This window comes from Schistocerca nitens, chromosome 3 (assembly GCF_023898315.1).
Source record: "Schistocerca nitens isolate TAMUIC-IGC-003100 chromosome 3, iqSchNite1.1, whole genome shotgun sequence".
Classification (NCBI taxonomy): Eukaryota; Metazoa; Arthropoda; class Insecta; order Orthoptera; family Acrididae; genus Schistocerca; species Schistocerca nitens.
The window spans coordinates 187,847,173-187,870,938 of NC_064616.1; the positions used below are offsets into that span (position 1 = coordinate 187,847,173).

The window sequence follows — 23,766 nt, forward strand, 5'->3', positions numbered from 1 at the left end:
CCATTCTTGTTTAGTTTAGTCCGTGTAATAGTGCTGTAGTGGGATGTGCTACAACAAAGACAATATGAATCATGATAAGGCTTGTTTTTAAAGTTTGTGTTGAGAGTTCTAATGCACGTTGGTCCACATGTGGATACTGCCAGTAAATTACTTCTACTTAGAACAGTGATTAACGTAGTACAGTACACTTTATCAGAGCAGTTCATGTTAAAACAAACTCACACATTATACTGTAATGAGGACTATAGGATGTAGTGTACGAGGAACATAACATGAAACACAGCAAGATATGACACAATAATAGATACACACATCAAGCAGACAGACAGTCAAATGGGCATGTACTGAGACTGACACATAAAAGCAAAGGCATATTAAGGTCATGGCTCACACAAGTCCTCAAAGGTTAATTTGAACTCTTTTGAATAAACTCGACAGTTTGGTTAGCAGATATCACACGACAAGGAAAGGTATACCTTACTTCCTCCCACAAGCATGTTGTGTGATGACTATGACAGCAGAATCACACAAATTTGGGTTTGCATAATGTAATGTCCTGGACCTTAACAAGATCAACCATTTGTCCACTTTTCTACTACATAAATTTAAATTGCAGCTTGTAATAGTATTACTGTGAAACACTACCCAGACTCATTGTAAACATACAAGACAAAACTGGATGACAGAACATGAAATGTGCAATGTGAATGAGGAGAGTACAATTTCATGAGAACATGATCTGTAAAAGCACTATACATTAATGAATGTGTTCTCATTTAATCTTAGCTGGCCGGGGTGGTCGAGCGGTTCTAGGCGCTACAGTCTGAAACCGCGCGACTGCTACGGTCGCAGGTTTGAATCCTGCCTCGGGCATGGGTGTGTATGATGTCCTTAGGTTAGTTAGGTTTAATTAGTTCTAAGTTCTAGGGGACTGATGACCTGGGAAGTTAAGTCCCATAGTGCTCCGAGCCATTTTTCATTTAATCTTAAATGCTATGCATGACAAAAGTAGCACTAGCATAGAAGAAAATTTAGTACTGGTGTAGAAAGTAAGTACTTTAGACACACAAACAGTTATTAAGACAGTAAAACATTTAATATTCATCATCACTGTTGTCCTCCTCCTCCTCCTCCACCTCACCTATAGAAATATCCCAGTAGTATCATAATATGAGGTATATTATCATCAATGTCAGCACCATTTATTCTTTTGAATTATTAGTAGCTTACAACCAAAACATAGATACATGTGTTTTATGAATAGTACAAACATTGAGTTTGCATCTCAAACATACCAACTTCAGCTTCAAAAGGCATACTATAAGGAGGTACAGAGGTGCCAAGCTGATATAGATCTGCGCACCGTGTTGCTATTTCCCATAGCACTAATCCTAATGCATACACATCTATCTGCTTTAGTGATGATTCACAATCTCTAAGGTTCACTGCTCCCTCTAATACTTCTGGTGCCATGTAGCGTAAGGTGCCAACCTGAAATCATTTTAAAATCATAGTTAAAAACACAAATAACAGTTAAACAAATAAGAAAAGGGTGGAAGAGACAAAATATTTTCCATTGACATGGTATATTCTACTTAAATCAGGTATTTCTTTCATTTTTATTTTTTTATAAAAGTAATGTATGTGTGAGCATAGAATATTAATAGTAATGAGTAAAACAATAATAATTATGCGGTAGTAGTAATCAACATTATAAAGAATGATGTTCGGCCTTATTTTTCCTTTACCACCTAAGATTTAAAACACAGTGTCATAGAAGTCAAACACACAGTGTACAGGTTATGAGGTAATAGCTTAAACGTTATGTAAAAAGGAGGAAATAAATGAAAGGAATTTTCAATTCTGTGTACAAAATAAGAACTTCCCATAGGTTTTATTTGCTGTTGCAAAAGGATTTTTCCATGGAGTAAAATGGGGTATCTCGCAGGTATTTCTTTTCATTATTTTTCACAAAGGTATATTACTTCTTATTTGGCTGGGATCGAACATTTCAACCCTTGTGTACTCTACCTCTTCTTGTGTTAGTACCAAATGCTTCAGCTCACAAGAGGACTGTGCCTGCTTGTCATGACCAGTTTAGTCCAAATTGATAATACATGTAGGGCATGGCCAGAAATGAAAGCAATAGTAGTTAGAGCTCCAGATGGCCAACTGTTTAGAGAAAAAACAATTTTTGGCATGGGTCAAGTGAGACATCTACGTCTACATCTATACTCTGCAAACCACCTTGAACTGCATTTATGTGGAGCCATTTATGTTAGCATAGGTTCCGGGCAGTGGTTGACTTAGTTGAAATGGTAAATCCAAGGGTCGTGGAGTCGAGTCTCCAAGTCAAAACATGTTTTTTTTTTTTTAATTTTCAATTTTTATAATGCAAATAAACTGAAATAATGCATTGTTTCTTCATTTATGTGGTCACAGTGTCTGTAGTTGCTTTACAGTTCTTGAGGGTATTTTTGTTCTGTCTTTGCAACTACAAAAATGCATGATTTTTTCACCAGACATGTTTCACTTTATTGGGGTAAATCAATAACTGATGTCAAATTGAAAGAACCAAGTAATACTTCAAGGTCAAGCTTTCTATTGGACTCTTTATATTTAGAGTATTCTGTCTTGTCTGTAGACCGGCAGCAATTTGTGCAGTGATATTTAAAAATTGCTGGTTAAATATCTCAGTTACTTTCTTCCTTCATTTTTCAGCACAAATTAATTTCATCACACTGTCCACATACATCAAAAATTTCATGGTAGTAACCACCAAATGATAACATTAGTTACAACTTAAAGAAATTTCACAATAGAAAAGAAAAGCAGTGAAATAATTTTTACAGCTTGTGCGTGGATAATCTTTACTGTAAGAAGAACAATATTTTGTGTTATTTTGTAAAATTAAATGTACAGACACTTCATCAAAATTCATATGATGATGAGGTCCCATACTCCGATGAGCGTAGGGGACGATGTGGAAGACCCGCACCGCCGTAATAGGCAAGGTCCTAGAGGTGGTGGTTTGCCATTGCCTTCCTCTGACTGTAATGAGGATGAATGATGATGATGAAGATGACACAACAACACCCAGTCATCTCGAGGCAGGGAAAATCCCTGACGCCGCCAGGAATCGAACCTGGGACCCTGTGCACAGGAAGCGAGAACGCTACCTCACAACCACGAGCTGTGGACAAAATTCATATGGAAAATCCAGGATGGAATGTAACAATATTGGAGATGCTGAGTCACAGATAGGCACAACAAATCAATTATATGGATATGTTGTGCTTTTTAAATAATGACATTCACTATTAATATGGCTTTTGTGCCACAAAGCACACCGTAGAAGATCACGATGATCATTAAAGTCAATTAGCAGCCCACTGGCATGGAATACTCTTCAGCAACCACAAACCTCAAGGTTCCAATCTCTTCTATGATGGATCTTCTTCCAGGTGAAATGCTAGAAAGGAGCCCATGCCCACTAAAGTTTGTGATCACATACGTTCTAAGAAAAAAAAAAAAAAAAAAAAAAAAAAGACACACACCATGAAGGAATTATCTGAATGGGATGGAAATCAGTAGATGTGATGTACATGTGCAGATGAACAAATGATTACAATTTCAGAAAAACTGGATGATTTATACAAGAGATAGAGCTTTACAAATTGAGCATGCCAATAACATGTTGGTCCAACTCTGGCTCTTATGCAACCAGTTTTTCAGCTTGGCAATGATTGATACGAGTTGTTGAGGGATATCATGCCAGATTCCATCCAAATGTTGTGTTGATTGTTAAAATCCCAAGCTGGTTGGAGGGTCCTACCCATAATGCTCCAAATTTTCTCAATTGGAGAGAGATCCGGTGACCTTACTGGCCAAGGCAGGGTTTGACAGGTGTGAAGACAAGTAGTAGAAACTCACTCCCTGTGGGTGTGGGCATTATCTTCCTAAAATGAAAGCCTAGGCTGGCTTGCCATGAAGGGTGATGAAATGGGGCAGAGGACATAGTCAATATACCACCATGCTGTAAGGGCACCATAGACGACAACTGAAGGGATCCTGCTATGAAAAGAAATGTAACTCTAGACCATCACTCCTGGTTGTTGGGCTGTATGGCAGGCGACAATCAAGTTGGTATCCCACCACTGTCCAGGGCATCTTCAGACATGTCTTCAGAGGTCATCAGGGCTCAATTTGAAGTGGTACTCATCACTGAAGACAATCCAACCCCAGTCATTGAGATTTCAGGCTGAAGACGTGGACAGAGCTGCCCAGGACAGCCACAGGACACCAGCCTGAGTGTCACCTGCCATACAGCCTGAGAGTCAGGAGTGAAGGTCTGGGGTGTCATTTCACTTCATAGTGTAACCCCTTTGGTTGTTCTCTGTAGCAACTTAACACCACAGAGATATGTGGGCTACATTCTACACCCCGTTTTGTTGCCCTCCAAGGCAAGCCATCCCAGGCTTACATTTCAGCAAGATAACACCCATCCACACAGGGTGTGAGCTGGTACTGCTTGTCTTCATGCTTGCCAAACCTTACCTTGGGCAAGAAAGTCACTGGGTCTCTACAAGGCAGAGAACATTTGGAGCATTATGGACAGAACCTCCAACCATCTCAGAATTTGGCAATCTAATGTGCCAATTAGACAGAATTTGGCATGATATCCCTAGGAAGACATCCAACAATACATCGATCAGTGTCAAGCTGAATAGCTGCTTGCATTAGAGCCAGAGGTGGACCAATGCATTACTGACTTGTTCAATTTGTGAAGCTCTTTCTCTTGAATAAAACATCCAATTTTTCTGAAATTGAAATCATTTGTTTGTCTGCACATGTACATCACATCTACCATTTGCTGTCCCATTCGGATAATTTTTTCATTGTATATCATTTCTTTTGTTTTAGAGTGTCTGACACTCAGCTTGCTTGGTTCCTGGTCAGTAATATGATCAACAAATTCACTTGTTTACTTCTAGGAAAGTAAGAGTTGTTCCCCCATTCCAGCTGTCAATCACCTCATGATCTACATTCTGCACAACTATTGAAAATCCACCCTCAGTGTTTGTCTCTAGTTCTGATAAAGTATTTGGGGTACAATTTTTCCGCAGCAGTAACACCGTTTCCCGTCAGATCACCAAAGTTAAGTGCTGTCATGATGGGCTAGCACTTGGATGGGTGACCATCCAGGCTGCCAATTGCTGTTGGCAAGCGTGGTGCATTCAGCCCTTGTGAGGCAAACTAATTAGCTACTTGACTGAAAAGTAGTGGCTTTGGTCTCATAAACTGACATACAGCTGGGAAAATGGTGTGCTGACCACATGCACTTGTTGATTCTTCATTACAAGATTGCAAAAGGAAATTGGTTATAGTCATACTAAAGTAATCATTCTGGCATTTGCCTGAAGTTATTTACAGAAATTGCAGAAAACTACTGTATGGCTAGACTAGGATTTTAATACCACTCCTCCCAAATATAAGAGCAGTGTCTTAACCCCAGTACCATTTCACTTGGTCACCAGAGGCCACCTGACTGTATTTACTTCTGATGTGCACTGAACTTGCAAAACTGTCACTGGATCTCTTCCAAACTTCACCTCCTAGGTATGTAAAAGTCTTACTATGGGACATATAGATCTTCAGCTATTCAAATTGTTAGTCCCTAACCTTCATTAACTGTTTATTACAGAAACACACCACCCTCGGACAGATACCAATTCTCCTCTTCTACTCTCTACTCAAGAGCCTTTTGGCCTCTGGCCCCAAATTCTTATGTCCTACATCTTACTTACATACCACAATTTTCTAACAAATGGTGCAGATCTCTCAACACCATCAGAAAAACTGATCAGTCAATCCACCTCTTACTCATGCTGGGGAATTTCACTATCAATGCCCTGTAAGCACACCAAAAGACCAAAAAATAGCTCAGATCTTCGACTGTCTAGTTCGTCTGCCACACTCATACTCACCAAATTTTATTCACCAAACCCCTTCACAACACAGGATACAACCTATTCTTCATAAACCAGAATCCCAAAATTTAAGTCTTATTCAAGGGCCTTACTTGTAAGCTTGCATTTAAATATTCATAATGCTCCATTGTTGAAGGCCTAAAGCGTCTTCATATGCTCTTAAAACTTTTTTTTAACTACTCATCTCACAGACTTCAATCAGTCCAAAGTCTACAAAGAGCACTGCTTCACCCAATTTGGGACTTCACCTAACAGTAACAATCTCTTACTTTTATTAATCACACCATTACTACCCTCCGAGAATCCTCAGCTCCCTACCCTCAATCGCTTTACAAGAATTCTAGAATTCTAGAAACGTCCCCCAGGCTGTGGCTAAGCCATGTCTCCGCAATATCCTTTCTTTCAGGAGTGCTAGTTCTGCAAGGTTCGCAGGAGAGCTTCTGCAAAGTTTGGAAGGTAGGAGACGGGGTACTGGCAGAAGTAAGGCTGTGAGGACGGGGCATGAGTCGTGCTTGGGTAGCTCAGTTGGTAGAACACTTGCCCGTGAAAGGCAAAGGTCCCGAGTTCGAGTCTCGGTCCAGCACACAGTTTTAATCTGCCAGGAAGTTTCAAAATAATATCAGATACACATTAAGCAAAGAATGAAAATGGTGGTTCAGTAAGGGTGTCCACTACACACAGGAGGTGGCTACATGGGTAGCAGGGGCTGTGTGGCATGGATTGGGCAGTTTTTAAGGTTAGACAGTCTCGGGAAAGATCAAAAAGGGCTCCAGTCTCAAAGGGTACGAAGCAAAGAAGCGACGAGAATCAACCAAGCAACAGTCGGTATTGCTGTTGTAAATTGTCGTAGCTGTGTTGGAGAAGTACCCAAGCTTCAAGCGCTGATAGAAAGCACTGAAGCTGAAATGGTTATAGGAACACAAAGCTGGCCAAAGCCAGAGATAAATTCTGCCGAAATTTTTACAGAGGCGCAAACCATGTTCAGAAAGGATAGATTAAATAAAGTAGGTGGTGGTGTGTTTGTGTCTGTTGGTAGTAGTTTATCTTGTAGTGAAGTTGAAATAGATAGTCCTGCGAATTACTATGGGTAGAGGTTATACTCAAAAGCCGTACCAAAATAATAACTGGCTCCTTCTACTGAACCCCCAACTCAGATGATATAATAGATGAAAACTTGAATCTCATTACAAATAAGTACCCAACTCATACACTTATAATTGGTGGAGACTTCAATCTACCCTCAATTTGTTGGCGAAAATACATGTTCAAAGCCGGTGGAAGACAGAAAACATCTTCCGAAATTGTACTAAATGCTTTCTCTGAGAATTACTTTGAACAATTATTTCATGAGCCCACATCAATTGTAAATGGTTGCAAAAACACACTTGACCTCGTAGCCACAAATAATCCTGATCTAATAGAGGGATACAGGGATTAGTGAACACAAGGTCATTGTAGTGACGCTCAAAACTATCTCAACCAAAACCACTAAAAATAAATGCAAAGTATATCTATTTAAAACAGCAGATTAAAATTCGCTTGATGCCTGCCTAAGAGAGAGTCTCCATTCCTTCCGAGCTAATTATGTAAGTGTAGACCAGATTTGGCTCAAATTCAACGATACAGTATCGACAGCAATAGATAGATTCATACTGCATAAGTTAATAAGAGATGGGACTGATCCACCATGGTGCACTAAACACATCAGAACACTGTTGCAGAAGCAAAGAAAAAAACATGCCAAATTCAAAAGAACGCAAAATCCCCAAGACTGGCTAAGTTTGATGGAAGCTTGAAATTTAGTGCGGACATCAATGCGAGATGCTTTTAATAGTTTCCACAATGAAACATTGTCTCAAAATATGAAAGAAAACCCAAAGAGATATTGGTCGTATGTAAAGTACACCAGTGGCAAAAAACAATCAATACCGTCAATGCGCGATAGCGATGTAAATGTTACAGATGATGGTGCCACTAAAGCAGAGTTACTAAATACAGTTTTCCATAATTCCTTCATGAAAGAAGACAAAGTAAATATTCCAGAATTTGAAATCAGAACAGCTGTTAGCATGAGTGACATAAAGGTAGGTATCTTAGTTGTTGCGAAACAACTCAAATCACTTAAGAAAGGCAAGTCTTCTGGTCCAGATGGTATACCAATCAGGTTCCTTTCAGAGTATGCAGACACAATAGCACCTTTCTTAGCAATCATATACAACTGCTCACTTGACGAAAGGTCTGTTCCTAAAGCCTGGAAAGTAGCACAGGTCACACCAATATTCAAGAAAGGAAATAGGAGTAACCCATTGAATTACAGACCCATAACACTGACCTCAATTTGCAGTAGGATTTTGGATGATATACTGTATTCAAACATTATGAATCACCTTGAAGAAAATGACTTATTGATACATAACCAACATGGATTCATAAAATATCGTTCTTGTGCAACATAGCTAGCTCTTTATTCCCACGAAGTAATGAGTGCTGTCAACAGGGGATCTCAAATCGATTCCATATCTCTAGATTTACAGAAGGCCTTTGATACCATTCCTCACAAGCAACTATTAATCAAATTGCGTGCATATGGAGTATCATCTCATTTGTGTGACTGTATTCATGATTTCCTCTCAGAGCGGTCACAGTTCATAGTGATAGGCAATAAATCATCAAGTAGAACAGAAGTGATATCTGGCATTCCGCAAGGTAGTGTCATAGGCCCTCTGGTGTTCCTGATTTACATAAATGATCTAGGAGATAATCTGAGCAGCCCCCTTAGATTGTTTGCAGATGACGCTGTAATTTACCGTCTAGTAAAATCATCAGACGATCAATTCCAATTACAAAATGATCTAGAGAGAAGTTCTGTATGGTGTGAAAAGTAGCAATTGCCACTAAACAAAAAAAAGTGCAAGGTCCTAGACATGGGTACTAAAATAATTCTGATAAATTTTGGGTATACGATAAAGCACACAAATCTAAGGGCTGTCAATTCGACTAAATACCTAGGAATTACAATTACAAGCAACTTAAATTGGAAAGACCACATAGATAATATACTGGGGAAGGCAAAACAAAGACTACACTTTGTTGGCAGAGCACTTAGAAGATGCGACAAACCCACTAAAGAGACAGTCTACATTACACTTTTCCATCCTCTGCTGGAATATTGCTGTGCGGTATGGGATCCTTACCCGGTAGGACTGATGGAGGACATTGAAAAAGTGCAAAGAAGGGCAGCTCGTTTCATGATATCATGCAATAGAGGTGAGAGTGTCACTGATATGATATGCAGTTGGGGTGGCAGTCACTGAAACAAAGGCGGTTTTTTGTTTGCAGCAACATCTATTTACAAAATTTCAGTCACCAACTTTCTCTTCCGAATGCAAAAATATTTTGTTGACATCCACCTATGTAGGGAGAAATTATCATCATAATAAAATTAGAGAAATCAGAGCTCGAATATAAAGATTTAGGTGTTCCTTTCTCCCACGCCTCATTCGAGAGTGGAATGGTAGAGAAGTAATATGAAAATGGTTCGATGAACCCTCTACCGCTGAGCCAACCACAGGTGCAACTGAGCCGGCCAGCCCACTCTCACCTTAGTGTGGGTGGCGGACTGTGTCAAGGTCTCGAGCCTCAAGGTGAAGGCTGCATGGGAGATGCAAGCTCTTGCCAAATCCCATGCACTTTTCTAATAGATTCAGTATGGTATCTGATGCAGGAGGGGAGACTGAGCCGGATGAAAATGTACCTTCTGCCAGGATAGTAGCTGCTCCTTCAGCACTTCAGCAAGGTCCAGACAGGCACATGGGGGCAGGGATTTGTTAGTTATTGGGAGCTCCAATGTTATGTGGATCACGGAGCCCCTCAGGAACATAATGGCTACGGTGGGGAAGAAGTCCAATGTTCACTCGGTGTGCTTGCTGGGGGGCCTTGTCCGGGATGTGGAAGAGGCTATTCCGGTGGCTATTGAGCGTGCGGAGTGCAGTCAGCTGCAGATTGTTGCACATGTTGGAACCAACGATGCCTGTCATTGGGGTACAGAGGAAATCCTTGGGTCCTTTCGACAGCTGGCTAAGTTGGCGAAGGCGGCCTCCATCTCTCAAGGATTGGAAGCCAAGCTGACAATCTGCAGCATCATACCCATGGTGGACCAGGATCCTCTGGTTTGGAGTCACGTGGAGAATCTAAACCAGAGGCTACGTCGACTCCGTGACGAAAATGGTTGTAGATTCCTTGACCTACGCTATGGGGTGGAAGGTTGTAAGATTCCTGTCAATAGATCAGGGGTGCACTACACACAGGAAGCAGCTAAATGGGTAGCACAGTACTTGTGGCGTGCACAGGGGTTTTTGTTAGGTTACGTTCCTCTCCATGGGAAACAAACCATTGGCCTGAAAAATTACCAGTTCATGACACTGATGCACATGTGCCAACTGTAAAAATTGTTAGTTTGCCTAAACAGGTCGTTCTAAAGGATTTAAATATGCTACATCTCATGTTAGTAAATTGTCAAAGTCTCTGTAGCAAGATCCCCGAGATACTCTCTGGTTGAAACCAGACATAAATAGCAGTGAAATTTTGAACTCGGATTGGACAATGTTTAGGAAGGATAGGACCGATGCTATGGAAGGTGGTGTGTTCATTGCAGTTAAAAGCTGTTTAAACGCAGTTGAGATGCTTGGAGCTGACTATGAAGATATTCATTAATGACACTTTTATTTGCTTTCCCAAATAAGAAAACTCTACGCTGTTTCTTTGGTGTTTTTGCAACTTCCACTGACATAGAAGACACAACTACATTAGGGTCGCTAATACCTTCTTCTAGATTAACTTCATCAAGAAGATCAAGCCTGTTTGTCATCAAGACAGTGAAATAGTCTGGATAAAGCTGTCAATCAGACAAGGACTGACCATTGTATTCGGATGTTTTTATAGAGCACCTGCATACGCAGCAAACATCGCAGAATGTTTCGGGGAAAGTCTTGAGTACATAGGAAATAAATATCCACATTATCCATTAGTTATAGGTGGAGACTTTAATCTGGCATCCACTGACTGGGAAAATTACACATTTATCACAGGAGGCAGAAGCAAAGACTCGTGTGAAGTTATTCCAGGAGTGCTCTCAACATACAGCTTTGAGCAATAGGTTAGAAAATCAACTCAAGATGGGGACACATTAGATTCTTGGTGACAAACAAACCTGATCATTCTGAGGAACTTAATCTAGGAGGAGGTATTAGTGACCATAATGTCATTGTGGCTTCTAGGTCAGTGCAAGTTGCAAAAACACCAAAGAAACAGCGTAGAGTTTTCTTGTTTGGGAAAGCAAATAAAAGTGTCATTAATGAATATCTTCATAGTCAGCTCCAAGCATTCACCATGGAACACAAAGATATTGAGCATCTACAGAAGTATGTGCCTAGCAAAGATATAGGTGAGGGAAAGGATCCACCTTGGTACAACAAATATATTAGCAAGTTTCTGAGAAAGCAGAGAATTTTGCACAGTCATTTTAAATGTAGTCACTGCTCTGCTGACAAACAGAAATTATGTGGAATGAAAGCAGCTGTCAAAAGGTCAATAAGAGATTCTTTTAACGAATTTGAAAGCAATATTTTATCTGCAGATTCTAAAAATAACCCCAAAAAAATTTTGGTCATACATAAAATCTCTGAATGCTATAAAATAATTCAATACCTTCTCTTGCTGACAGTACGGGTAATGCAACAGATGATGAGAAACAGAAGACTGAAACTCTAAACCTAGCTTTCAAAAACTCGTTTACGGTAGAGGACCGCAGCACCATTCCCCTTTTCATTTATCGAACAAATTTAAGGATGGCTGACATAGTGTTTAGTGTATCTGGGATTGTAAAGCAGTTAAGATTCTTATACACCAGGAAGGCATCTGGCCCATACAGTATCCCCATAAGATTATATGTTGACTATGCTACAAATATAGAACCATTTGTATCCATCATCTATCAGAGATCATTGGAACAGCGGAAAGTTCCACAGGACTGGAAAAAGTCCCAGGTCATAGCAATCTATAAAAAGGGGAGAAAATTGGATGCACATAATTACCGGCCAATTTCACTGACATCGATTTGTTGTAGAATCATGGAACATAGTTGTGTTCCGACATAATGACCTCTCTAAACTCTGAGAAGCTCATCTGCAGAAATCAGAATGGTTTTAGGGAACAGCAGTCATGCGAGACACAGCTGGCCCTCTTTGTGCATGATATACAACGGGCTCTAGATACCGGCTCCCAGGTTGATGCCATATTTCTCTACTTTTGAAAGGCATTCGACTCAGTTCCACACTGTCGCTTGCTCCAAAAAGTGCGCACTTATGGTCTACCCAGTGACATATGCAGTTGGATAGAAAGTTTTCTAACGGACAGAGAGCAGTATGTTGTCCTGAATGGGGTGACTTCAACAGAAACAAGCGTAACTTCAGGTGTGCCCCAGAGCAGCGTAATAGGTCCACTGCTTTTTATGATTTACATAAACAATGTGGTTGATGGTATTGACAGCAGCATTACACTGTTTGTCGATGATGCTGTAGTCCACAGGAAAGTAGTATCACACGAAAATTGTAAACAAATCAATGCAGATTTGCAGAAAATAAATGCATAGTGTAATGACTGGCAGTTATCTCTCAATATTAGTAAGTGTAACCTACTGCGTATAACAAGGCAATAATCCTCGTTAATGTACGAGTACAAAATAAATGCCCAGTCTTTGGAAGCAGTAACATCCGTCAAGTGTCTGGGTGTGGCTATTGGAAATGATATCAAATGGAATGATCAGATTACACAAGTAACAGGCAAGGCGAAGTCTAGATTGCAGTTTATTGGTAGAATCCTGAAGTGATGCAGTCCTTCAACAAAGGAAACTGCTTACAATACGTTAGTTCATCCAGTCTTAGAGTTCTGTTCATCTGTATGGGACCCTTACCAGTTGGGTCTGATTCAAGAGATTGAGAAGGTCCAAAGAAGAGTGGCAAGATTCGTGACTGGTACATTTAGCCATCATGAGAGCATTACAGATCTCATTAAAAGTTTGAAGTGGGACACACTTGCAGATAGACGACACGCTAAACGGAAGGGGCTGCTCACTAAATTCCGAAATCCGATCTTCGGTGAGGATGTAGAGCATATATTATTACCACCAACTTTCAAATTGCGCAATGATCACCATTCAAAGATAAGGGCAATTAGAGCTCGTACTGAGGCATTCAGACAGTCATTTTTCCCTTGTGCGATCCGCGAGTGGAACAGAGGGGAGGGGGGGGGGGGGGGGGGGGGAATATGACTTTGGCGCGAATTGTGCCCTCCGCCACACGCCGCTTGGTGGCTAGTGGAGTATATATGTAGATGTAGATGTAGAAAACCAAATGAATGGGATATGACTTACACTTCTTTTCAAGATACAATGCTGAAGGGGAGGGTTTTTTTAAAACAGAATTCTGACTAGTGATGAAACTTGGGTGGCATGCATATATGATCAAATGAAGAAAAAGAAAAAAGGGTCAATGGCTTGGGGCCATACTTATTCTCCATTCAAGCTGAAGAAAGCCCACCAAACTTTATCATCCAGGAAGGTTATGACTATGATTTTTTGGGATGCCGAGGAGTTTTGCCGTTGAATTTATGAAGTGTTGAACGACAATCATTTCAGATGTCTACTGTGAAACTTCAAAGAAACTTAAGTGAAAACAATTGTCAAAACAGCATGTCCCCCCCCCCCCCCCTTTTTGTTTGGACAATGCTCATCCTCACAATGCCTGAAAAGCTCTAGAGATTTTGAAGTAGTTCAAATGGGAAGTTTTTAACCCCCCATACAGTCCAGACATGGCACCAAGTGATTTTTGTCTCTTTGCTCACACAAAGAAGTGGCTTGTGTCACAGCATTTCAATGACAATGAACTTCAAAATGCCATGAAAGACTGGCTATGGGCCCAGGCAGCAGAATTTAATGAAGAAGGAATTTATAAAGAAACACTATCACAAATACTTAAATTTAAATGTTGACCATGTTGGAAAAATAGCAAAAAGCTGTAGTTTCAAGATATATGTAGCAATTTTTTTCCATGCAAGCTTTTTATTTACAGCCAAATGAAGGTTACTTTCCAAACTGACCTTGTACATATGCTTGCTAATCTCAGTGGCAAGTTACATCCTGTGTTGTTAGTAATGGCCAAAGAAAATAACTTCTTTCATCACCATCGATTCTGATGAACAACATTGTTTCGAGGACTGATTTTGGTAACAATTTTGTAAGTTATGAAGACATAAAATACTTGAACACTTTCCTCATTATTGTTATACTTATGCCTTATTAATTGTATTGAGAAATAATGTACAGAGTTCACATGTACACACCAGTAAGGTGTCTTGTCACATCAATCTGTGTGTAGGTTACTTGACTGTTTTGTGTATGTAGTTAATTAAAGATGAATCTTTAGTGTTCAGTACACAGGAAAGAATTACACTTCTATGTGCTATGTCCTATGTAAATTTATAATTATAGCCATATGCTGAACATTGAGTGTCAACTATTTCTATATACTGTGGTGTCCAGGCATCATAACATTAAGAACTTACATCATTGATCGATTTTGTTTCTGCATGCTGCTCTTCACCATTGTAAAAATACTTTGAACCAGAAATCTTCATGGCAAATCCCAGGTCACAAAGACAGCATGATAAATCTGCTTTCACAAGAATATTTCTTGAGTTGAGATCACGGTGTGTTACACATGGCTTAAATTTATCTGTAAAGGAAATTTTTTAACATAAAAGTTTTTAATTAACAGACTGATACAACATTTATTCTGTATTCATACAGATATATGGCATAGGCTGTAATAACTAAAGAGTATCAGATGAAACTGCTGAAATGCAACAGCACCAAAAGTCATCCACACATGCAGCCAGTAATAAAAATACTGTTACTGTCATAATATTTTATTATCACATCAAAGACCTTGCACCAGTGCCCTGGATTAAATTCAAAACATTTCCATAGTATCTCATGCAGTGTGGGCTGGTGGCTATTGATGGTGATCCATCTGTTGGATTGGGCCATTCGAGAGGAGTAGGTTATGTGCTGGTACTGGGTTCCATCCTCTTTCTTTTTGCATCATCCAACACAAACATGACACCACACTACATACAAACATTACAGTCACCTACACTTAATCAGATACACATAAATCTTGCAGTCTGCAAAGGAAAGGTGCCACTGTGCTCCAAGGACAGGAAAACCTTCCGAATCAGATGGCTGAACCTGCCCTTGGGGGACCTCCCAGCTAACAATGTCACATGACTTTACTTTATTTTACTTTAGTATCATATCACTATCCACTGATATTCAAGTGAGCTGAAAGGGAAGGAAAAACACTTGCACTTATTTTTCCATGATATTTTAAGTTATAATATATGTGGTTTACAATATATTACACATAATGACATTCTTTTTCATTTAAGTGTCTCTTTATGGAGCATTTTCTGTGGTTTCCTTATATTCACCTAGTCAAAGACAAAGTCCTAAATTGCAACATAATGGTTTGGTGTACACAACATAAAATTAGGTGTGTGTGTGTGTGTGTGTGTGTGTGTGTGTGTGTGTGTGTGTGAGTGTGCGCGCGCACGCACGTGTGTGAGTGCTTGTGCATGTCGCGTGTGGGCATGGGTGGGCACACGTGTGTGCATATATCTTCAAGTCAACCTATTTCAATTTTATTGAGCCTTAAGAAATTTAGCAAAACAAACAGAAAACTCCAATCCTGGATAGGATTTTGAACTACTACTCTTCTGAACATGAGCTCATTGTCTTAACAACTGGACCACCTCACTTGTTCATGGGTCAGTATAGCTCTCCAATGCTTTCAGTGTCTTACAGAGACTAAGGACAGCATATTTCTGCTATTATCATGGCAGAAGAGGATGCTACATACTGATATGTAGATGTGTGTAATTCAGGTTGCTTATGAATTTACAGAATGTAATGGGTATAAGCGCAGATTCTTCTATTGGTGACTGAGGACAGTGTACTGAACAATATTACATCAGTATTTATGCCATTTGCGGACTAATAATTATAGCTATTACAAGTTGTGTTTTTTTAGACTGGTTAGAGCCTCCAAGTATGTGTGGCAAGAGCAAGGTCACAAAGTTTGCGACCGGTTTGTGGGAAGACTGTTAGATGCAGAGAAAAAACAACCAACACATTTATGTGTATATGTATTAAGGTACCACATAAAAACTATTTGCACTTATACCTGTTACATTCTGTATAGTGCAATTTTATACCAGAGTCTAGTAATGGTGTCTGTCAACACTTACAGATAAACTTTTGTTCTTACATTTGTGTAAAATGTGATGTACTGGTGTGTACAAATGAAACGATTGTCATGGTCTTGGGGATGGTTTGACAATTAGAGGCAAATATGCTCGCGTCTAAGTTACGCATCAGTAATCATTTGTCAAGAAGACTCATTTCATCATACAATCTGCAGAAGAATTTTAATGTAATTAGTAAAGCACATTGTGGATTGTGGTTAAGCTTCTTCACCACAGCCCCACTCCCAGAGGTTCTATTATACAAGGTACGCATGGGGAGTCCACACGGCGTTTGAAAAATATGGACAGAGGTACAATCAAAGTGAAGCTTTGAGATGGTCTGTGCATATTTGGATGCTTGATCGAGGAAGACAATTACCTGGGCCTCAGTTCACAGTCCAGTAAACAGTTTTAGCGCATTTGGAAGGTTGAAGTATAACTGCGACATTTGTGTGAAAGTTAATGGTAATAGAAAGATCTGACATGAAATGTCCTGACAGATTAAAACAGTGTTAGACTGAGACTTGAAAATTTGTACTCATGTGTGATACTCTAATCAGCTGAGAAATCTACATAATTCAAACAGTTCAACACTTAGACTGAGTCTTCCAGTACTCCTTTCCTACTTCTCAAACTTCACAACGCCTCTCTAGCGTACCTTCACAAACCATTGCCAATGTGGGTAAAAATATGACAGAAAATAGGGTGACTATGGCCTATTGGTGGTTTCTATAAATAATTTTTCTACTATGCAGAGGGATAAACAACATAATAAAACTTCTAGTCAAATCATAAGTTTTTGCCTGGTTGAGTCCAAAAAACAGACTCTTGCTTTTCTTGGGCACGACTTCTATTGTAAAAGGAAAGTAGGGGTGTGCTGGAGCTTTGAGTCACTTGTGTGTATGTAAGGACAGCTCATTATTTTGCTGAATTTATACAAATGATACCATGTAACATTTGAAAAGGAAGGAAGACTACGATTTAACATTCCGTTGATGACAAGATCATTAGACACTGAGCACAAGCTCACATGGAATAAGGGTAGGAATTGTGCTGGTCCATCTTATGAATGAACTACAACAGCAGTTCTGCGTGACACAGGTTAAACAAGACTTTGGTAGGTTTCTGGAGGTATGTGGAACTGGATATCTACACACCAGTCAAGCAATTCCCATAAATTATGAGACACTGGTCTGTGTGTGCAAAGCTCATGTCCAACGGCATCCCAGATGTGTTCCACCAGCTACAGATTGGGTGAATGTGGTGGCAGAGACATCAACCTACATTCACTGCCACACTCCTCCGACCACGGTATCATGATTCTCATCTTGTGAAATTGACAGTTATCTTGCTGGAAGATGCCAGTGCCATCACAGAAGACATCAAGCGTGGCGGATACAAGTGATTTGCAATAATGTTTACATAGTCCGCAGCTGTCATAGCGCCTTCAAATACTACCACAGGCCCCTGGAAGCCCAGATTAATTTACCTGTACCATAAGACTGCACCCACTGGTCTTTGTCTGTGGTACAGAGCATGTTACTAGTGGGGAAGTCTTCGACCTTCACTTTCTGTGATGAAGCAGGGACATCCATAGATGCTCATGACAGTAGTGTACAAATGGGCAACCAGCTTTGTTATTTCCAAGATACTCATTCCCAAATGTTGGTGATACAGTTTGCAAATGCCACCCATGACAATTTGCTCTTTGTCAGAGTCACTTATGTCAGTGGATTTCCCATTTGCAGCCTGTGTCAGCACCAGATTGATTCTCCATGGCATTTCTGCTCCACTTACATGTTTATATATTTTCCTTAGTACATTATAAGTTTGCAGTGCCACCAATGTACAGACAATCCAATTATTACAATTTCAAATAACTGGTTGATTTATTCAAGAGAAAGAACTTTAAAAACTGAGTAAGTCAATAACATGTTGGACCACCTCTGGCCCTTATGCAACCAAAATAAAAAAAGTCAAATCAAAACAACTTCAGTCACCTAAATCTCCAGTTTTATTTTACTTTTGCTACCAGTGTCAACATTACCTCCACCATCATCAGGCCCCTGTGTAAAGACAAGAATGATAACAGTGTAAAACACAAAACAAAAGGGGCAGTGTAAAATTTTATAAATCAAATTATACATCAAATGTAGTAAACACATAACAAAAACCAAACTGTACAGGGAGTGACATCAAAGTTTAAAGTAAATTAAGGAATATAAAGAGAGAACAGTTGTACACAGTATGGATACAACCTAGGGAACAAAGCACACATGCCATATAATACTAAAAGAGATACATATGCCATATAAGTAAAAGAGAACCTACTAACTGGAGGTCAAAATGACATGTTATGCATAGATAACCACAATGTCACATATTGACAAACCATACATAATGTTAATGTCAATACCCATGAATCATCTGAAGCAAAACAATCACAGTCATATACCGATGAGTGCAATCTAAAGGTAAAATATTTATTTATACATCGTCATATACTAGTAAAACATAAAACCACTTACTGGAGGTCAACCTCACATTAACTACCTGTATCACAATGTTTCATATACTAGTAATAACTACTAAAACAAGAATATAAAGTTATGTTAACAAAAACTGTCAGACACAGATCCTTAAGGTGGCACATATTTAATAAAAACATTTTTAATTAACTGAAGTGTGAAGCTAATGAATTCCCATTAAGCAGGAAGTATTGAAATAAGATATGGAAAAGGTCACAACTGACATTATCATGAAACTGGGGAGTCTGCTAATAGGTAGGCATATGGCTGTGTGATATAACAAACTATACACTATGAAGTAAGCCTAAAGAAGAGTACTGCAATACGTGCACAGTATATCAAAAATACATTCATTTCAATCAGAACAACCAAATGTGATCTACGGCCAGACAAACAACCAGTAAAATGGACCTACAATAAAGAACAGGTGAGTGGAATATCAAGATGCTTATGAGAGCAAAAGTTATGATGTGAGAATCTACAGATGTGCTACAGAACTAGACGTATGTAATTATGTCGTAATTTACCCAAAATATGCAAGCAACATGTCAAAAGGCAATACCCATCAGATGGACGAGTCAAGTTCTCTAATAGATGTAAAAACATTAAGGGGAAAGTATATTAAGGACACATACCTACTTTGTATAGGATCAAGAGTTCACAGAAGCATGTATATGTCATGCAATAGAACAGAATGCAAGAAAAAAGTCAAGGCAGTAAGTAACGAGGGCAACCAATAGATCGTATGAGGTGTGACCGGAAAGTTATAAGAATGGGCTTGTAATTGTACAATGGTGGTAATTACATTCTACTGTGATGCATCTCCTTCAAAATAGTCCCCTTCTGACTGAACGCACCGATTCCAATAATGTTTCCACTTTTGGAAAAATTGGTGGAAATTTTTTTCCTGAAGTGTGTTAAGGATGCCCTCCATATTTGCCTGGATGGCTTCAATTGAGTCAAATCACTTCCCTTTCAGTGAAAATTTCAGTTTAGGAAACAGTTAGAAGTCCGCAGGGGCCAAATCAGGGGAACATAGCGGTTGTGGAAGCAGAGAAATTTTGAATTTGGTCAAAAATTCAATGATAATTAAATGTTGCGTGACTAGTGGCTCCCGTTGGGTACACCATTTCCTGGGTGCAAGTCTTTCGATTTGATGCCACTTCAGTGACTTGTGCATCAAAATTCAATGATGGAGAAGGCATGATGAGCCAGAGCATTGTCATGGTGTAGAACCCAACTTCTGTCTTTCCACAATGCAGGCCTTTTCTTCCGCATCTTTTTGTGCAAATGCTCAAGGGCACAGTTGTAGTATTCCTGGTTAATTTTCTGTCCTTCAGGGGTAAATTCATGATGCACGATATCGGCTGAATCGAAAAAAAAATCACCAACATTGTCTTCACCTTCGACCGACTTTGTCGTGCTTTTTTCGGTCGTGGTGAACTTGGAGTCTTCCACTGCAAAGACTGCACTTTGGTTTGGATCATATCCATATACCAGTCTGTGTTATTTTTAGTCTGAGTAATCATTTCTTGGCACACTCCAAGTTGGTATTGTCTCTGGTCACTTGACAACACTTTTGGAATGAATTCTGCAGACGCTCAACACATCTTCAGATCTTCAGTTAAAATTGACTAAACTGCATAGAAACTGAAATTAAGTTCATCAGTCATCTCCGTAATTGCAAGTCTATGATCAGAGTGCACTAAGTCATGAACTTTCACAACATTTTCATTCGTTTTTGAGGTGGAAGGACAGCCAGACCATGGTTTGTCTTCAAATGATTTGTGGCCATTTTTAAATCTATTGAACCAGACAGAAACATTTGACTGGCTCATACAATTATCTCCAAAAACTGTTTTTAATAGTTTGTAAGCCTTAGAAGCTGATTTCCCAGTTTTAAAACAAAATTTCACACAAACTCGTTGCTCCGTTTTTACGTCCATTTTCACATGGACAGAATCTGGCAACAAGCCCTAACAGACCTGCACTCAACCAGCTGCTACAATGAACTGAACAGAGGAAACGCAGTTTATTGTCAGGGGGCATTCAGGGACAAGCCAAAGACTCACTCCCCACCACCCTCTGTGTACCTGTCCGCCAAACCAGTAAGCAGTAGTGGATCCGTTCTTAAAACTTTCCAATCACTCATTGTATGTTACCTAAATATATCAACCAATTAACACTAAAATAAAAATTTATCAGGGTATACTACACAACATGTAATATGGCAGTCTATACTTAAATGAGAATATGGATGACAAGAAATATACCGGAACACTATGTTTGGTATTATCAATGCATAAGAGGTACAGATGAGCAATTTGAACAACAAAAACAAAGTAAAGAGGGAAGAACTCACAACATTAACGCCATAATGCCAACAAATGTAGGGTAACAACCATCATGGTTACGTGTCGAAGAATGGAAGTAAGCAAGTGAGCAGGTCAAGGCAACGTTAACTTTCTAGTACCTTTCTAATTGTTCACAAGTCCTGTATGATTCAAGTAAACATTGCCTTGACCTAAAGTCTGGTTTTTGTTATGTGTTAATTTCATATTACCATTGTATATAATTTTATTTTTAAAATTTTACACCACCCCTTTTCTTATGTATTTTATACTGTTATCATTGGCCTGAAGATGGCATTATGTAATGCTGAAACTGGTAGCAAAAGTAAAATAAAGCTGGAAATTTAGACAGCTGAAGGTGTCTCGATTAGACATTTTAAACTGAACAGCTGAGGTCCCACAACCATCTAGTATAAAGATGAACATACAGAGACTTATGCGACGAGTTTCTTCGGCTTGACATTGATTGACAGAGTCGCTGGATGGCCTTCTAAGGGATATTGTGTCAAATGCAGTCCACTGGCCTGTTAGATCTTCAAAATCATGAGCTGGTTGGAGGGTCCTGCTCATAATGCTCCAAACATTCTCAATTGGAGAGAGATCTGGTGATCTTACTGGCCAAATTAGGGTTTGACAAGCATGAACACAAACAGTAAGAACTCTCACCATGAGCCAGCAGGCATTATTTTGCTGAAACATAAGCCCAGGATGGCTTGCCATTAAGGGCAACAAAACAGGTCTTTGAATATAAATAGTGTACCGCTACACAGTAAGGGTGCAGCGGATGGCAATCAAGATGTCCTGCTATGAAAAGAAATGGTACCTGAGACCATCACTCCTGGTTGTCTGGCTGTGTGGCAGGTGACAATCAGGTTTGTATCCCACTACTGTCTGGAGCATCTCCAGACAATCTTTGCTGACCATCTGGGTCCATCTGGAAGCAAGACTCATCACTGAAGACAATTCTGCTGCAGTCAATCAGATTTCAGGCCGAAGACGTGTCTGGAGATGACTTGGACAGCAATGTGATTCCAACCTGAGTGTTACCCATCATACGGCCCACCAACCAGGAGTCAAGGTCTAGGTGGCCATTTAATTTCATGGCACTAACCCTTTGGTTGTCATCTGCGGCACACTTACAGCACAGCAATACATCAACTATTTCTATGCATCGTTTTGCTGCCCTTTGTAGCAAGCCATCCTCGACTTACATTTCAGCAAAATAATGCCCACCTTCACATGATGAGAGTTCCTACTGCTAGTCTTCATGCTTGCCAAACCCTACCAGCAGGGTCGCTGGATCTCTCTGCAATTGAGAATGTTTGGAGCATTATGAGCAGAGCGCTCCAACCAGATCAGGATTTTGATGATCTAATGCACCAGTTGGACTGCATTTGGTCAATGAATGTGATGCTGAATTAATGCTTGCACGAGGGCCATTGGTGGACCAATGCCTAATTTTTTCAAATTGTGAAGCTGCTTCTCTCAAATAGATCACCTAATGTTTCTGAAATTATGTTCATTTGGTTGCCTCTACATGCCCATCACATCTCTCAATTTCTATCCTATTCAGAAAACTCCTTCATGGTATACTGATTTTTTTTTTTTTTCTTAGAGTGTATAACATTTGGATTACGTAACACAGTTAACAACTATCAATAGGTAATTATACAGGATGCTTCAAGATTGGAGTGCATGAGAATGGGGGTTGGGGGCAGGGGGGGGGGGGAGTATTGCTATAGTGAAAATAACCCCCAATGTTTCCCTTAAAATAAGTCGAACAATGTGTTGTTACTAAGTTACATAGCACAGAACTGTATGATACCTAGTACCCATGCCATATAAGACACTCTAAGCATCCACCATAAGCAGCAATACTGAATCCCTTAAGGCACATGTGGTGTAACCAGAGCTGTGAAGCCAGTGCAGGGCCCTGTAGCAAATGCTAAGAAGAGGCGCTCGGTTTGTTTTATGCATCAAAGTTTAAGTTATAAAATAAAACAGCACTTTACAAAAACAAAGCTTTTCTCAATTTAATTTGGACAAATTTAGTTATAACAGTAGTCAAATCACCATCTCTAATCAAATCTTGTTCTATGTTCATTAAGGTGAGGCTGGTTAGCTGTTCTTGTCCCATGGTGCTCCTTAACACATTTATAATGCCCTTTAATATTGAAAAAGAACATTCTGCATTGCAGTTGGTGATCATTGAAGACAAGTAACTGCCTAAGACTATTTCTACATTTGAAAAAAAAACACAATTATAACAAATTTTCCATAAAAACTTATAAAACTGCAGTTAAAGGGTCTCGTGTTTTTTGTTGTCAACAACAGCAGCCACATCTGTTTTGAGCAGCTCAGCAAACTGCACCATTTCATCACCAAGGCTTTCTTCCAAATCATCTGGTTAAGCACTGATGACAACTGGAGTTATTTTCAAGATCTCTTCTGCTGTTAAAGACTTAAATGACAATGTATTCCAAATACACTAGCCACTTAATGGCATGTTTCCACTTGTTTAGCTAAGGCACACAGCAC

At 39.5% G+C, this 23,766-nt stretch overlaps 1 protein-coding gene across 4 annotated transcripts in view; it reads right to left on the reverse strand.

Annotated features, from left to right (window-relative positions):
- The window catches only part of LOC126248132 (bone morphogenetic protein receptor type-2), a 382,553-nt gene that overhangs the window by 47,838 nt on the left and 310,949 nt on the right, over positions 1-23,766 (reverse strand). For all 4 annotated transcript variants that reach the window (XM_049948824.1, XM_049948823.1, XM_049948821.1 and 1 more), the window contains 2 exons: positions 14,610-14,779; positions 1,296-1,491 (listed from right to left, as the gene is read on the reverse strand). In XM_049948824.1, the coding sequence (XP_049804781.1) occupies positions 1,296-1,491; positions 14,610-14,779 (366 nt within the window). The remainder of the gene's footprint in view (positions 1-1,295; positions 1,492-14,609; positions 14,780-23,766) is intronic.